General features: G+C 45.2%; 1 protein-coding gene across 4 annotated transcripts in view; it reads left to right on the top strand.

The window, feature by feature from the left end:
* Positions 1 to 18,793, top strand: part of USP47 (ubiquitin specific peptidase 47) — a 1,403,284-nt gene that overhangs the window by 388,755 nt on the left and 995,736 nt on the right. For all 4 annotated transcript variants that reach the window (XM_078680933.1, XM_078680934.1, XM_078680932.1 and 1 more), the window contains one exon: positions 2,019 to 2,095. In XM_078680933.1, the coding sequence (XP_078537059.1) occupies positions 2,019 to 2,095 (77 nt within the window). The remainder of the gene's footprint in view (positions 1 to 2,018; positions 2,096 to 18,793) is intronic.

Genomic DNA, 18,793 nt, shown 5'->3' with positions numbered 1-18,793 from the left:
CAAGGACAAAGTTGTCGACCCTAAAACAACAGTCGAACCAGAAAAAGCTCCACGACCTAAGGCTCTCGAGCCAAAAAGTCACGGACTAGTCACTAAGCCAAAAACATCAGCGCCAAGGCCACGGACAGTTGAGGAAGAACTCTTCCATCCTGATCCTGTGAGTGAGCAACAGTCTAAACTGTACATAGACCCTGCAACAGGAAAGCTTACAGTTTATCATCGAAAAAAGAGACCATTGGACACGGACACTCCTTCCCCTGTTCCTCCAAAGAAAAAAGACTTTGGGACATCTCCCTCAAGACCTTTTACTCCTCCTCCTTTCTATCCTAATATGCCTTTTGTGCCTTACTCTCCTACACATTCACAGTATGATGAGGAAGAGAACATGAGAGTAGATCCTCGTGGCAATTTTGATGAGCCACAAGATCTTGATGCACAAGACAACCCATTGGATGGCCAAAACAATCCATATGATCCAGAGCCCATCCCAGACACATCCACATACCCTACAAAACCGTCTCCTACTGACGACACCATTCTTTTCAATCAATTAATAGATAGGGCAGCAAAATATCACAATGTGGACATGCACACTGACCCCATAGAAGAGGACTTTTTATTTGACACCTTTCCTACCTCTGAGAAACATGTCAGGACAATTCCTATGTTAGAAGGGGTACTTAAACATGCGCCTGACATATTCAAAGATCCAGCCAGAGCGCGTGTACTCAATCCCAGAGTAGAGAAGAAATATAAGGCGGCCCCTTCAGACCCTGCCTATATCAAATCCCAATTACCTTTAGACTCTCTCGTAGTGGCAAACGACCGAAAGAGAGCCAACTCACAAACAGGAGATGCTCCCCCTCCTTACAAGGAGTCTAAGATCTTAGAGGCCTCAGGCAAGAGGGTGGCCTCACAAGCTGCAAATTCATGGAGGATTGCAAACCCACAGGCTTTATTAGCACGCTATGATAGAGCGCATTACGATGAACTTGAAGATTTGCTGCAACATTTACCAGAACCTTTTAAAGCTAAAGCTAACAACCTCATTCAGGAAGGCAAATTCATAACTAATGCCTCTATTAAATGTGCGCTAGATGCAGCTGATACATCAGCAAGATCCATTAATACTAGTGTATTACTACGCAGGCATGCGTGGTTACGCATCTCTGGTTTTAAAAACGAGGTGCAATCCAAAATCCTCAACCAACCAGTTAACCCAGATTTCCTGTTTTGGTCCAGCAGTTGACTCAATCGTAGACAAAATGAAGAAAGATACAGAAACAGCTAAATCTATGGGCGCACTTCAGTTTCAGCAAAATAGAGGTTCCTTTCGTCGCTCCTCCTATAGATATAATTTCCCATTAGTTATTCCACAGAAATTCTTCCAATCCTCTTCTTCCATACCTCTTAGAAGAGGGGGTCAGGATAAAAGTATTAAAAAAAAGGCCATTACTCATCCATCACACAATTAGGTGTCTTAGAGGCTCACTAGTCTTCAAATATTATAATGAATTCTACATCAATTAATAGTTTCAGCCTACCCACATTCAGAGTTAATAACGAAATGAGAGTATGAGTAAGTATCTACTTGATTCATAGAACTGCAGTACGGTAACACTTCTTGAACGCAGGCCTACGTTTTTGCTGCTTTGGTATGGGGACCTTCACACAGGCTTTGAATCCGAGAATTCTGCTCGAACATCTCCCTTCATTGTAATCATTAGTTGTGATCCACAAGGACTACAATGTTTCAGAATTGTATCTGTTATGTGCATTTTTCCAGGCTGAAAAGTTAATGATATATTCTAGCTTCATGTCGTTAAATGTTTTGTTGGAGCCTAAATTAAGGACAAAACAAATAAGTAAAATTATTACTTGCTATTTTATTTAAATATCCTGTGTCCCATAAGAAGCTTGCTCCATCATATTTTATTAAATGTCATTGTTTGTTTCTTATCCGGATATAATGTCACAGTTACCTAAAATCAACATATATTTATAACTTATCCCTACAGATAACCCAGGAAGATATTAAAAAGACTTACGGTGGATCTACGGGGAGCCGAGGTTACTATTCTAGTGCATTTGCAAGGTCTGTCATTTACATTTATTTATTTATTTTTAGTTCTATTTGGGTTACATATGGGTTACATTTGATAGTTGAAATGGAGTGTTGTGCGATGAAAATAGGACTTGTTTTAATTAAAATTCAGTCTTTGTCTAAAGAAAACACTTCAGAGCATCTGAATGTTGTTTCTTTCTTTTCATTAAAAAATGTGTGGTGATCTTACCTCAGTCCTGCTCAGTAATACTTTATAATTCCCAACTGGAACTGTGTGATATCACATGTTTAGATTGTCAGACAAATTATTAAAAAAACATGACTCTCTAAACTGTAGAGAAGGAATGACTATTTTAAACTCGCATTTCTTGTGGAGAAATGCAGAATAGTGGACACTCTGAAATGAAGAACAGATTAATATGACAACTGCCACTATCTGGAAGAAAGCATTTAACCCTCTATTGACACCTTGATTTTTTTCTGTTTCTACAGTACTTTTGATTTGACTTACAGAGAGCCTTACTGTAACCAAGACAAGGCCATGCATGCATGAATATGGATTGTGTGTGCATTGTGTACCAAGCATACAATGAATGCGACACTGTCTGGATCGTGGGTAGTGGCATTATAAAACAGCTCCCTAGAGTATTCCATTGATTGGGAGAACCAGTTCTACTTTGCTTCTGGTGGAACAAAGGTTTTAGCCAACTACCAATTGATTTCTCCTCTTCTGTGTGTGAAACCGAACAGAAGTGTGAATATGCCAGATGCTTGGAATGAAAAGTTAGCATGCCATAAGCTTCCTCTGTCCTCTTCAACTTCCATTTTACAATCCTTATAGGCATAACTCTCTTCCTTTGTTTTATCTACAAATCCTTGTAAACACATCCAGTTTTTATTGTAGACTGAGAACTGACTAATAAGTCTACAGCCAATGTTGCAGTTTCTCAATTCTGTTTTATGAGTGGATATGTTATACAAATTCTTTGAAAAAGGTAATGCTTGACGTGGAATAACAAGATTATTCGCAGTTGTCATTTCCAGTACACTAATGAAAGCTCCATCAGAAAGATCACCTTGATTTTTTCACGCCTTTCTCCACAGTAGTGGTATGATCACGTAGTGTCTGATGGTGAAGAGGAATGCTGCAAGTAGTTGCATGAGGTTCTCAGAACAGCACTATTTGGGGTCATTAGGGGATGTTTATGTCAACTTCAGATCATAACTTAATTCCAGTCTTAGACTGCAACATAATACAAGCCAAGATTGTTTGTTTTCTTTCTATAAGGATTTTATTGTGGGAGCTAAGCAAATTCAGATAACTCAAATTCTTCTAGATCATCACAAGCTTTTTCTTTGGTAAAACTGTAGCCTATTTTCTTCGCCCAACGTTATTACCTGATAAGTCAAAAAGCCTGGATATGGTTCCTCGGGTTTGGGATGGGTGTTGATACGAGGTCATTTGCTGAACCTCTAGGAGAAGGATGAAAAGGATGGGGGGAAAAATCAAAAGACAGGGCATTAATACTTTGAAATTATAAAAGCCCTCACATCCATAAACTCAACCAGTAAACATTCAGGTTCAGCACTCTTTTTTAAATTTATGTATGTATTTTATTTATAAGTTTTGTCATAAAACAGACATTTATACACACAGTTGTACCATATCTGACATCCAGTGACATAATGATTTACAAGCCTTACTTGCAGACTTGCTGTGTTGCTGAGGGCCGGGCTTTGCTCCGCTCTACCTCCTTGGCCGGGCTTGGCTCTGCCGAGCCCCTGCACCCCTGTGTTGGTACCTGTGGGCCGGGCATTGCTCCGCTTGATCTCTGGCCGGGCTTGGCTCCGCCGGGCCCCCTCAAACTACATTTCCCAGCAGCCCCATCGCGGCAAGGACGCCGCTGACGCAAATAGAAAGCGCCAGGAGGCGCATAAAGGCTCCCTTGGTGCCGAGGCCTGGGGGGGCCTTACTTGCAGACTTGCTGTGTTGCTGAGGGCCGGGCTTTGCTCCGCTCTACCTCCTTGGCCGGGCTTGGCTACGCCGAGCCCCTGCACCCCTGTGTTGGTACCTGTGGGCCGAGCATAGCTCCGCTTGTTCTCTGGCTGGGCTTGGCTCCGCCGGGCCCCCTCAAACTACATTTCCCAGCAGCCCCATCGCGGCAAGGACGCCGCTGACGCAAATCGGGAGCGCCAGGAGGCGCATAAGGGCTCCCTTGGTCCCGCGGGACGCGCTGGACGAAGCCCGTACAAAGGGCGGACAGTCTGTGACATTCCGGGACAGGACGCGACTGGGCTGGGCCAGGGACCCCGATTCTTATTTGCTGGTGGACTTCCGTGATCCTTACACAGTGAGACTTTAACCTATTTAAATCCCTCTCAAGTATTTGTACTAGGTGTCTTGTTCTATCCTGTGTACTCTGGTAACGTTTTTTGACTGTACCACCCAAACTATCATTCTCGGGCATGTCTAAAGAAAAGGTTCCCCTAGTGCCAAACACCCTGGATAACTATCTGGTGAAGGTTGTGAGTAAAATTAACAGTGAGAGACTGCAGTCATTAGGGTTAAGTTGTTCCCCTATATCTCCTACATCCCTCACACTGCCCAATGCGCAACCTTCACCAGTATTACCGGCACGGGATGACAGCAGTGATATCGTTAATCCCGAGTTCTCTGCCAGTGACTTCCCCGAGCTAAACACTGCCCCCCACAGTTGATCTAGAACTATCCCTGGATACTATGGTACAGAACCCACCGACCCCTGTGCCTAGAGCAGTCAGAGCATGCAGGAAAGTACAGACCAAACGAGGGGGTCACGCTCTGCTAGAGGAAGATTAGTTTCTCCACCCAAAATCCCAGATAATGATGAGGCCATCCCGGGGAGGGTGACACTGTGAAACTGGAGGATGACCAAATAAAAAAATTAGTAAGCATGCTCGATTTGAAGATCAAGGGTATTGTCAAACCCCTTGTGGCTAAAATCGACCAGCTAACTGCAGAGGTCAATAGACTAGGTGGCCTCCTCAATAAGACACTGGAAGAAGTAGATAGCCTATCAGCATTGGTGTCAAATGGGTGTGAAATCCAGGAGGTTCACCCTGGAGGAGGGGAGGGAGGTAGTGAGAATGTTGTACAGCAACCCCCGCCCACCCAGCCCCCAGTAGGTGAGGAGGGCCAAACTGTAGCCATAGAGGCTCCCTCAACAACACTCAAAGAACCGCGCCAAGAGCGCGACTCGTTCCAATTTGTAGTGGAAGCTTCTCCTTTAGTTTTGGTCCTGGCAAACGCTCCTTCTTTGACACCTGGGCAGGTAGAGTCAACAACCTCTTTGATTGATAAAGCGCTGCATTGGTTGACGAAAAACATGAAGATATTTACCTGGGGAAAACAGCAGTTAGCAGGGGAAATCATTATGGCTAGAAGGGTAGCATGGCTTGGGGATTACCCGAAAAAATTAAAGGGGGACTGTATAGCCTTGAATTTCTCTAGACCTGAGGTACTCCCAAACATATTGGCAAACGTATTCCCCCCACAACGCAGGGATTCTGATATGATCCCACTAACTCTCGACTTTTTCTACAGTAGGAGAGGGAGTGTAGCGAACTTTAGTAGATCTTGGTCGAAACAGGCCCCTGTGTTGAGCACATTGGGGAGGGATGTCCAAACCAGGGAGGGAGGTATTAGTCTGGAAAACCGGTTTGGGGTCCTGTCCGACCTGAATGAATGTGATTGACTCTTGAGGACTGATAGATCTGCAGATATGGTGGCAACAGAGGTTGGCAGAAAGTATGGTCCTAAGGTTTGGAGCGGGACACAAACTAACACGGCCCCTATACCTCGTACAATCCCATTGGAGAGATCCCACCTCACAGGGCAGCCCATAGAGAGCAGGAACCTCGGACAACTAACTTGCTCGGATCCATTTGGGGAATATGATTGCCCTGAAACAGACAGGACCCCCCAGAGAATAACTGCCTCGTGCCCATAAACATAGAACATCAACCAGTGATTGAAGGCGCGAGCCCAGTAGCTGAAATCCCGCAGGATTCATTTAGCACTCTACCAGGGTTGGCTTTTCTTTCATGGAACCTTGCTGGAATCGATAATAAGATAACATCCCCTGAATGGTGTAGTTTTGTTGACCAGTATGACATCATCCTCTTTCAGGAAACCTGGTCTATGGCTCCAGTTTATCGCCTGGGGTTCCTCAATTCCATGCTCCAGCCATCAAAAAATCTAAAGGTCGGCCTGCTGGAGGCTTGATTATTTGGGTCCGACAAGCCCTATGCTGCAAGGTGCACCAAATTAGTCCTCCTTCGAATGATATCCTGTCAGTTAAAATCACATAGGAAAATGGTCAAGGGGTGGCTATCTACAATATTTCAGCGAGGGGGACAGCAGGGGGACAAATATCTGAGGAAATCTCAGCTCTTGATCAGCAGCTTGAGGCACTCCCAACACAGGTTTCTACTATAGTAGGTGGAGATTTTAACACTACTTTTGAACCTCTTGGTCAAGAGGATCAGTTTCTCGCTGCTGAGGAGGACCGCAAATGGGGCGTTCCCCAGCTTGAATTACCTGCTGTAAAAAGATGGTCAGCCGTAGCAATACAGCTTAAGGCCCTATGCTTAGTTAGAGGGCTTAGAGCAGCAAATGGACGCACTCCGTCCGATCGCATGGGAAAAAATACATTCGACAATTGTAGGCATTCTAGTCGTATAGATTACATCCTGGTGGACATAAGAGGGTGGCACAGTCTGATAGATATGACTGTTAAAACTAGGATGGAAAGTGACCATAACCCACTCTGTATGGATTATCAAGCGCAGATGGGGACTAAAGAACCGAAACCGGGGTGTGGGAAGGTCACCTTGGACATTTTCGCTTCCAATAACATGCGCCACATCAAATGGGGTAGTTTTATTGAGAACCCTGATAAATTGGAGGTTCTTAAAAACATGGTTGTCGAAGAAGTGGCTAATCTAAATACTCACATTAACAAGTCAGATCTTCCCCAAATAATGTTTGAGGCACACATCCACTTTTTCGCAAAACTCCAACTACTTTTTAGGAAAACCATAAAACCTGACAAGGGAACCAAAAAACAACCAAAGGAGGGGTGGTATAACAATGCATGTAAATTAGCCCGCCAAAACTTGAGCATAGAAATAAGGAGCAGGAACCCCACAGAAGTGAGAAAGGCAAGGGAGACTTATAGGCTTGCCCAGAAGGTAGCAAAGAAACAGTGGGATGAGGATCAATGGCGTGATTTGAAACTAGCCTGTGGAGCAAAGGATTCAAAACAATTTTGGGCCATTGTGAAATGGGACAGAGGAGGTGTAGCTGAAGCCCCCCAAAACAACGTTGCCAAACAAGAGTGGGTAGATTTCTTCAGACCACAATATGCTCGTAACCGAACTGAGAAGACTGCCCACTACCCCCAACTATTTTTTATCAAAACCAGCTTTTTACAATTAAAGACGTTAGCATAGCGCTAGATTGCGTGACCGGGGAGAGAGCCCCATGCATGGATGGCATCCCCGCTGACGTGTTTTTAAGTGATAGATCATCTTTGTGTCAGTATTTTGAGTGTCTAGCTAACTCTGTGGCTAGGGGTGCGCCAATCCCACCCTCATGGAAAGATGCCGAAATAATTCAGGTTTTTAAAAAGGGTGACAAATCTCTACCCAGTAACTATAGACCCATTAGTCTTATAGACTCAGCCCAAAAACTCATGGGTCGTTTAGTGCAAAACAAACTGCAACAATGGATAGAAGAGCACAATATTTTGTCCCCATATCAAGCCGGCTTTCGGCCATGCACTAGTTCAATTGACCAGGTTTTTTATTTCATAGCACTTTACTGGAGGAACGTGGCCTTAACTAAGGGGACTCTTTATGTGGTCTTTGTAGACCTGAAATCTGCTTTCGATTTAGTCCCCCGTTCCAAACTTTGGAGGGTTCTCGCTGAGTCAGGGATATCCCCGGAGCTATTGACTCTCCTCGTCCGCCTGCATGAGAACAACTACACCAGAATCAGATGGGGGATGCAGGGTGAGGTGACCGACTCATTTCCTGTCGAGCGTGGTGTTCGGCAGGGGTGTGTACTGGCACCCACGCTGTTCTCACTATACATCAACGGTATCGTGGATCATCTTAACCGTTTCCCCACTGACGCCCCCATTTTGGCTGGGGCCCGCGTGCCTGTTCTCATGTTTGCGGACGACATGTTGATTGTTTCCCGGACCCCGAGTGGGCTCCAGAAGGCTGTGAATGCGTTCGGAGAATTTTGCCAACTGCGTGGACTTGAGATAAACACCTCAAAAACCAAGTTCATGCCCCTGGGTCAGCGGAAAACCTTCAAAGGCACAATTAATTTTAATGGAACTCCACTAGAGCAGGTAGGCATTTACGTATCTGGGAATATCTCTCCAGAGTAACATGGGCTGGAAAAGTCACATTGACATGGCTGTTTTAAAATTTCACCAGCTTGCGGGTGACCTAGCCACAAAGCACAGAGCTTCTTTTACTAAGCCAATCACACCTGCCCTAGAGATTTATAATATGAAGGTCATAAGTGCCTCTTTGTATGGTTCAGAACTTTGGGGATTCAATTACTTGAACCAACTAACAATGGCGGAGAATAAATTCCTACGTTGCTTAGTCGGGGTCCCCCAAAGTACTCCTACCATCCCGCTCTTATATGATCTTGGCAGGAAAAAAATTGAGGATATAGTATGGCTACGGCCCCTACTGTACTGGAAGCGTATCTGGACAACTCCAGAACTAGCTCACTACGCACTTGCACTAACATCATTAGGGCTGATCGCTTTCATTCTATCCAATGGCTTAAAGAGATAAGGGGCTTATTAACAAAGTTGGAGCTTGACCACCTATGGGTAGATGCAGTCGTCCCAAGTTTCCCGTCAAAAACAATTCTGAAAAAAAAGTATTGGGAAATGATTTGGACGTCCACCCATAGTACCTGTATAAACACTAATTTAACAGGACGGTTCCTTGATTTTAAATCTCGCCCACTCTGTGAAGCTTATTGGGATAATATAGAGGGTCCGCTTGACCGAAAGCTGTATTTCCAGTTTAGAACTGGAACCTTACCTGTAAAAGCTTTCAGCTATAAGTGGTCAGCAAATCGGGATGACAAATGTCATAATTGCAAAGATCTGATTGAGAATGTATCCCATATGCTGTTTGTATGTCCCCTTTATACAAGCCCTCGTAGCAAGTGGCTAAAACCAACGTGCATCAATATGGGCACCCGGAGATACATTGAAGCGCTAAGGATATTGGAGACAGATTGTTCACCTTGTATAGCGATTGCTGTCGCTAAATTTCTAAAGTGGGCCTGGATTATACGCACTCGCACTTTAAATTCTATAGAAGTCAGCCAATGAACCCTAAGACACTTAAAAAGATGATTGATCTTGTTTTATGTATATATCAGCTGTTTTAAAATATCTTTTTTTTTTAAATGTGTTTTTTAATTCCTAAACGACAGCCACAAAGATTTAATAACTTTTTAACATTGTATTTTTTATTGCTATTTAATATTTATAATGTTTATGTCTAATGGTTGTAATAGGATGTATAATGTTGCTTTTATGACATGCTGTCGAATAAAGCTTTTTGAAATTGATTGATTTACAAGCTCCAAACTAAAATCCAGGCATTTCAAAATTTCCTACACTGCAGCACCCTCTATGTAGAAAAGTCCCAACAATCGCAGGGTGACTCTGTCGTACTACAGGCCAGTGGCTCACGGGAGTCCATGTCCCAATATCCAACTCAATCGTGAATGACATGTCATTATTCGTGAATACATTCCATTTCTGTATTCATCTCACCTGTGATAAGACCTCAGGGGGCTCAATCTGTGGGTCCGAGTGTACTTCAGCAGCTTTATTCACAAGGTAAGTTTGGTACGGTCCCCAATAATTCCTAGGGCGGCTTCTAGGTGAGAGTAACTCATTATGTATTTTGACATGCTGTATTTTTACAATACAGCATGTCAGTATGCCACTCAGTGATCAGTGGCAGTGGGCCACCCATCCAGCGCAGCACTACACAGCGCTTAGCCAGGAGAAGCCCAATGGCTAGCAACGGGCTCACTGATTTGGCAACGGAGAGATCCCACCCCAATAGCGCCATTTTGGGGCCTGGCTCCAGGTCAGCACCAATAATGATTCCCAGCTCCTGGAACACTTTACACCAAAAGGTTTCAATTGGAGAACATTCCCGGGCTAGGTGCTAGAATCCCACGTTTGCCTCCCCACATCTTGGACAACAAGAAGAGTCGGACAACCTACAGCGAAACTGGCGTTCTAGGGTGCAATATGCCCTGTGCATGAACTTTAATTGGAGAAGCCTATGAGAGAGATTGAGCGGGTACCAGAACAGCTATACTACCACTCTTTGCCACTCAACGGAGAGCCCAGATCACGCTGCCAGTCCTGCCTAATTCTGAGAACCTCAGTCTTATGAGTTTCTTGTAGGCTAGTGTAGAATTTCGTGATCAGCTTAAGGGGCTCCTCCACCTTAATGAGTGTTGTGAAGGTCGTTGTGGCCTGTGGTACCAATAAATCTTCACCTAGCAGGGCACGGCACGCGTGTCTGGCCCTGAACAAATGGAAAAGCGCAGTGCCTGATGGCCGCATGTCCGACTGTTGTAGGGCTTCTCCCGATACTATTGAGCCATCTCAAAATAAGTCACCCATTTTTGTGATCCCTATGGTGTGCAGTGCCTGTCTCGCTCCCATATCTTGCCCCAGCGAGAACCACAAACCCCACAGGAGAGGCAACTCCGGAGAATACAGGAAGGCCCCCGCCTGTAGATGCAGTAGCGTTTGCCAGGCCTGTACCGTGAAACCTGGAACCTTCTGGAGACCGGCCATGTGAGGAGTTGTGGTAAAGAAAATGGGTTCGCTGCCATTGTTTATAGATATAGGAATGGTGTGTCGTGGTCTGTGTATCCAGGAGTGGGCAAAGGTACTAATGTCGTCTCTGTAATACTTTTCTAGATCCGGGGCTCCCAACCTGCCAAACGCGTAGGGTAAAGTAAGAGAGTCCCACGCCAGCCGTATCAGCTGTGGGTGCCATATTTTGAACATGTGTTTAGGTAAGAGGATAGCTATACTCTGGAACAGAAATAAGAATCTGGGGAGAGTCACCATTTTTATTATGGCAACTCTGCCCATTAGTGAAAGTGGGAGCCTAATCTATTTCTCCACATTTTCGGTTAGTCGTTGACATAGTTTTCCCGAATCACCAGCGCCGGGTCCGTGTGAAATTGGATACCCAGATACCTCACTGGATCAGTAGTTCAGCGAAGCGTGAAATCCATGATAGGTTCCTTGGTAGCGGGAAAGATTGGGAATATGATAGATTTATCACAATTTACACGTAGACCAGAATGCCCACTAAATTGGACCACCTCCTGTAATATGGGAGACAAATTGACTTCTGGGTTATGAATGTACAATAAAGTGTCATCCCCGTAAGCGGAGATATTAAGTGTGTACTCAGGGAATCGCAGCCCCCTAGGTGCATGATGGGGAAGGCCAATGGCTCGGCAACTATCGCGCACAGGAGCGTAGAGAGCGGACAGCCCTGACGTGTTCCCCAAGTGATGTTGAATGATTGCAAGACTACTTTCCCAATTCGCACTATAGTAGTGGGTGAGGTGTAAATCAAAGAAACTAATCGAAGCAAAATGTGTCCGACTCTTATCTTCCGCAGGATCGCGAACATAAAGCTACATTCCACGGAGTCAAAAGCTTTATCGGCATCGAGAAACACTGCCGCAGCTTTGACCTCCGGGTTCAAACTCCACACATGCCAAACAATGTTCTTAAATTTTGGTATAGATTCCGTCCAGGGACAAACCCTGCTTGTTCCGGCCGAATAGTCCCAGGCAATAGTGGGGCCAGCCTATTCGCTAAAATTGTCGCGTAGATCTTTGCGTCTACATTCAGCAGTGACAGAAATCGATACGAGGAGCAACTGCTGGGAGATTTGCCTGGTTTTAGGAGCTAGACAATGACCGCCTCCGGCATGGAAGGCGGTATAATGCCGGACTCCGCTATGTTCTTGTATAGAAGCTTGAGATACGGTGTCAGTATATCTTGGAAGGCTTTTTAGAATGCCACCGTAAGACCATCCACCCCCGGGGCCTTCCATGCTGCCATCTCCTTCAACGCTTTCCTCATCTCGTCTGTAGTCAATGGGCCCATCAAGTGTTTCCTGCGCTCTGTGACATGCCAATGCATTTTCATATACAATAGATAGTCCTCTAGGGCTGCGTTATCTGAGTGGATTTGGGAAGAATACAGTGCCTGTTTATAAGAACAGAAATGCGTTGCTATCTCCTCAGTGGTGCTCAGAAGCCTACCATTCTCATCCGTCATGCCTATCATTTTGTCCTGTGTCCTTTTAGGCCTCATTAACCCTGCCAATGTAGCACTTGGGTGATCCCGCTCCCTGTTGCTACGTGCAGTAGCATATTTTCCCATGTGTTTGAGTTTGTCGCTAGCTTTGTCTTGTTATTCTGCAAGTTTCGCCTTAAGTTGAACGCCAGTTTGGGTATGTCCTGACCCAGGTAGTTCCTGTTCAAGATGCCCTATTTCTTTTTCTAACAGGTCTAATCTCCCTCGAATGGAGCGCAGCACTCCAGCGTGTGAGGAGATCACTACGCCTCAAATGTAAACTTTAAATGTTTCCCAGACTGTAGTGAACGATTGCACGGAACCTATATTATTGGAGAAGTCTTCTGTCATTGTGGCTAGCCCTGCTGTGAATACAGTGACTAATAAAGAGTAAATAGGGAAACGCCACGTGAACGCAGGTATTCGTGGGGAGTGATACCATATGGCGGATTGAACCGGGGAATGGTCGCAATACGTGCGCGGGGGTGTGTGCAGGTGGTCACCCTCGCCGCTAGCCTTCCAGATATAAGCCAGAAGTCTATACGAGTGTGGGTGTCAAATGCAGAAGAATAATGTGTGTACCCCCTTGCGTGGGGAATTTGTACCCCCAAACATCAATGAGACTCTCCGTTTGCATGATATTTTGTAAGGCCACTGCGGCAGCCGCTGAGCGGACCCCGGGACCTGTCTAAAGTGGGATCCAGAATGCAATTGAAGTCCCCTCCCCAGACCTGTGGAAGACCTCTCCACTGCACCATTTTATCCTGGTGGATCATCATATTTCAGGCTGTATAACCCCACTACTACGAAGGTTAAATCTTCTTTTTTACAGAGGGCCCCCGCAAACCTACCCTGCTGGTCCTCGTAAAAAGCTGTCCTTTCCACCCACGCTTTTTTGTCCACCCATAACAGGACTCCCCTGGCATGAGAAGTAAAATTTGCCGAAAAACATGTTCCCTGCAATTTATGCTGCACCTCTCCACTACTTTCTGGGGCTAGATGGGTCTCCTATATACAGCAATGGACACTGAGTGTCTCTTTAGGTAGGTCCCTATAGTCTAAACTTCCTATTATTGTTGAGGCTGCGTACATTCCATGTCATGAGTTGAAGAACTTGCAGTGTCAGACCCTCAGCAGCCATGCAATGTGTTGGTGTATCATACAGGATGGAACTCTAACTGCTATGCATACTGTGCATATAAAAATTACAAACCTTCAGCATCACATATAACCGTACCATTAAAACAAACTTCCCCACCCACGCCACGAAAACCCACAACTGTCACAGCCATGTATTGCCCCTCCCACCCCTCCCAAACACCTGAACGACAATAAAAACCCAAGAAACAAAAACAATAATGATAGTGTGCTACACTTGGGGGCAGATGTTACCATCTAAACTACCTCCCTATTCCACTGCGTCAGTTCACTGATTTGCAAATAATTGATGCATATATCACCGAGAGATGCAGCGTGACCCCAATTGAGTACCCTGTCAGATGGCCAATATCAGTCACTCAAGCAATAGGTAAAGCAATTTGCGTAATGGGACAATTCCAATCAGTGCACTCGGGCCTGGCTGGCACACAGCAACAATGACCCCCCCCCCCAAATACAGTACAATATGTTAGCTGCCAATAGGGCATCCTGTCATTTTGGGATACAAGTCCAACAACTTAAGCTTCTACAGTTACTCGTCCTGCTCTTGCTCCTGCCGGCTGCTTCGAGAACCCTCTGCATGTGTCTGTGAAGACGCGGGCGAGCTCTGTCGTTTCAGGCGCAGTTCCCCGTTTTTGTTTGCATGTAGAACAACCTTAGCATCTGTAAAGAAGTGCACTTCAGCATCCATTTTAAGTCGCAGTTTGGCTGGGTAGATCATACTATGTTCCAGATTTAAGTCACAGGGTTTCTTTTTCGCCGGAACCAAGAGTCTACGTGCTTCCTGCACTTGCAACGTGAAATCCGGGAGAAGGGATATTTCAGATCCTTTGTATCGAAGAGTACCCAGCTTGCGCGCTTTACGTAGGTCGGCATCACGATCCGTGTAGTTCAGGATATGCGCGATTGTTGGCCGCGGGGGTGCACCTGGGACCGGTCTTGGCGCAAGCGAGCAGTGCGCTCTTTCTCTGAGGAATATGTCTGAAAATGTGTCCCGCCCCAGGAGTGTGACAAGGAGCCGCTCTACATACTGCTCCATGTTGCAGGATTCGGCCACACCTAGGATGCGAACGTTGTTTCTCTAAGATCTCACTTCAAGATCTTCGGTTTTGGCTTGCAGGGCAGGCAGTATCCTATCCCTTTTCTTATCAGACTCCGCGTCTGCTCGTACCACATCTTCCAGATCAGATAACCGTTGTTCCGCAGTGTCTAGTCTATCTGCATGCTTGTCCAGTCGTTCTGACATCAGATCCATGCTGAACGATAGCGCATCTATTTTACTGTCAATTTTCGACAAACGTTCTGTATACACTGCGCAAAGGCTGAGGCACCTAAAAAGTATTCCAGATCTGTCCAATACAGGATGTTTCGGATGTTATGAAAATTATATTTGATATGAAATAAGATATATACGGAGGAAAACAGAAATCTCCTTATGGACTTTCTTTCTTAATTTTTTGGTGGCTAAAGCCTATTGTACAGATCTGGACTACTTTTTAAGTGCCTCTGCATTTGTGCAGTGTATATGTAAACCTCAAGGGGGACTTGCGTCTCCCTAGAGAGTTGATTTGGTCTCCTAAAAGCAGAGGGGGGCTGTATGCTTGAACAGCACTACAGCGTACAATATTTTGGATAAACTACTTCCCGATGGATGAAGTGGGTAGATGTGCATTTGTAAAGTGGCATTTCTGCTTTTTTTACTTTGTGTAAACTTTGCTGTATAGTGCGGAACGCGAGCTTCACGTCTGTCAGCCTCCGGTTCCCGGTCTGCTGACGCGGCATCCTGCTCAGCAGACACGGTATCTTTCGACCTGGGAGTTTTCCGCAAATCAAATGTGGTTTGTGTTGGAGCTTGTCGGCCTTGCCCATGTTGTGGGGGTGTGGACGATAACAAGGGCGCAGTTCCAGAGGTATTGAGTATCCAACGCTATGCTGGACAGTGGATCAGATTTGTCAAGGTATACATGCAGCGTTGGCCAATAAGGTCTCTTTACACCGGCGCTTTGTAAACCCCTGGTTCACTTGTTGGCACTTCACATGCACTACGTGTGTGCAGCACGCCAGCAGCTTGCTTTCCCTCTGGTTGATTAGGGGTCTGCCGACCACCAGTGTCTTATGCCCTCTCAATTGCTGTACCTTGTCTGCAGAGGTTGTGGACCTGCACTGTGCCTATGCACGTGGTCACATGGTGTCCAGCAGGCCAACTCCTGTTGGTCTTGCAGGATTGCAGTGTCAGCACAGCATGTGCAACAGTGCCCCCTCAGAGTTACTTGCAGCGTAGAGCCTTTGAGCCCCTCTGGCTCCGATGTGTAAGAGGATGTGCCGGACAGGAGGAGGTCGCACTTCTCATAAAAGCGAGATTCATCACCAGCGCCAGGCGGAATCTGATGTGGGCCTCAGGAGCCATCTTCAGGATTATGCTCCTCCCGGACTCCGTGTCAGGCTCTGTCCCCCAGGTACCGCAGCCATGTATGCCTCTTGCAGGAACCCGCCGGCTCGCAGATGGCACCACAGCCCACTCTGCTCTCAGGATGCTACCCCCTTGTATCAAGGGTCCGCTCGCCGTATTACTCCGTACCCACGAGGCTGCTGTGGACGGACTGCGCAGTGGGAGGGCCTCACACCATAACGGATGCAATGTGCGTCGTCCAGGATTTCTTCCTCTTGGCGACACCAATCACGGTTGCACCGGGCTCGGTTAATAATGCTCGGCAGCGGCGAGTCAGCGACACCTTTCAGCCAGGTCAACAGCTAATTAACATCACAGATTTTTGAGGATTTATGGTGGCAATTGGGAGAGCTGCTGTAACTCGCGGCCATTTCGGAGTCCGGCAAACTTCGACCCCCGGGTTCAGCACTCTTAGTGTCTCCATTGGTCTATATATTTAGTATTCTCAATGTTGTGTTAAACTTGCGCCCAGCTTATCTTATTAACATGCTTTTAATTAGTCTTCGTTGGTGCACTTCTTTCACACTAATGGTGGTGATTTGAGAAGACTTCAAACCTATTCTCCTCATTTGAAGATGCACGGAAGAATGAAGAAGGGGGTGTGAGAGAAGGGTTAACATTGCATATCCAAATGACCAACACTAATTGTATTTCTGCAAAATAGAAGTCAGTCACTAAATTAAAATGAAACTGTATCATGTATTATTATAAGGGAGCCACACCTTTTGGTGCGTTTACCGTTTTATAAGGATCTAGGTAGGGTTATTTTCAGGACGTTGGAAAAACAAAAACTGAAAAGCTTTGATTAATCTCAGTCACTGGTAATAAGTCTTGCCACATCATAGTCAATCTATTTTTACCCATTATGCCGCTCTAGACTGTGACCAGCCACATGCACATCAGTCTTGGTCCGGCTTCTGTAGAATTGGTCTAACCTCCCTGTCAGACCATGTCCCCTCCTTATAGGAACACAAGCAGTCCCAGACTAGTTTACACTTTTTGGGAGTGTTTAGTGAGATGCATCTTCAGTCCAATGACTGTGAGCATGGGACCTATGCCTTGGTATACCTGTTGTACTTAGGGCATCTCAATTAGTAAAGTAAAATAGTAATGGGTGTAAAGCTTAAATAAATCTCAGCCATTGAAAATTATTGAAGCTGAATTTCACTCCATTGCGTTTCTGAACATTATACATTGATCAGCAATATGCAGATCAGTCTTGGTTGGACTCCTTGGGAACTGTACAACTCTCCTTATGAAGATTTACCGCCAGATGGGAACCCTGCCATCTTCGAAGCAAACATGATCCCTCTGGCTAACATCATCCTCGCGCACAACATCAACTTCCCCTACGAGTCCTGTGCCAATGACACACGACTCATATTCTCCCTCTCGGATAAGAACCCCCCCCACACAAACCAGGTTCATGCGTCTGGATGGGCAAATCGCTAACTGAATGAAAGCCAACAGTCTCAAGCTTAACACCGACAACACAGAAGTAGTGATCTTCAAAAGAACACCTCACAATGGCACTCCAAAGGATGGACGACCAAAGTCGGACCTTCACCCACTCCACGAACCTCTGAATAACCATTGACAGAAAAATGGACATGACCCAACAAGTCATCGTCCCTTCACTGTATCCTGCTTCTACACCTTGAAGATCCACAAATGGCTCCTAAACAACACTATAACAACTGTTACTCATACCATAGTCACCAGCAAGTTGTAATACGGGAACACCCTCCATGCTGGGATCACCAAGCAACTCACTAGAAGAATACAAACCATCCAGAACTGGATTTCAGTCATTGTTGGGAAAGGTAGTCTATTACCGGTAGATAAGTGAGAAGATTTGCAAAGCTGAACTACCCAGGGTAAAATTTGGGGTCATACGACATTGGGTCTCAGGAGATTATTGGGATACATCTCCCACAATGTAATGTTGTCTAGGTCTGGTATTAGCCAAGACCTTTTGATTTTAGTAAACTTGCCTGTATAATATACTTATTTATAGTGGCTTTCAGACAGCCTTCTTCATCCATTGCTCTTTTGTGGTCATTCGTATTTTTCTTCCTCACACTATAGCTTACAGGATGGGGCAGTGGTTCAGCCCACATCAGCCATTATCTACTTCACTGTAACTGATGTCATTCAGCCCTTTCACAAGAAGCACATTCACAAACCATGTACTCCCCTTCAGTGCCACGAACTACTTTGTCAATGTGTGTTTTTGAGACCATAAATATATTTAGCCAATGTATTTTTTAATTTTTTTGATCAACGAGAACCCAAAAGCTTTGCCAACAAAAAAAGGTTTTTGCAAAAAAAAAATGACAAGACAGAAAACAAGCATTTATAAAATCCTAAAGGCTGGCAGCCAACACCTGACATATTTGCTTTGCCAATGCTTCTTTTTCCTGGTAGTCCATAAACGTCTGCACAAGATAGCTCATTTTGAATATATGAATAATATGTCATCTGAAAAGCAACAGTATGCTGTTATCTAGTTTCCCCAATTTAATCAAAGTATGAGCTCTATGGAATTTTCAGTTTCTCATTTTCTTTAAATCTGCCTGCAAGTATGTTTTTTTAGTCTGCCTGATTTATTGAAGTTTTCAATGTTGAAACTTTTTTAATGAAATAAAATGTACATCCCTATTTGAGTATCTCGTTTGGCAA

Source organism: Lissotriton helveticus, chromosome 3_1 (assembly GCF_964261635.1).
Source record: "Lissotriton helveticus chromosome 3_1, aLisHel1.1, whole genome shotgun sequence".
NCBI classification, from domain to species: domain Eukaryota; kingdom Metazoa; phylum Chordata; class Amphibia; order Caudata; family Salamandridae; genus Lissotriton; species Lissotriton helveticus.
The sequence above is the reverse complement of the archived record's forward strand: the minus strand, read 5'-3'. Positions and strand labels throughout refer to the sequence as shown.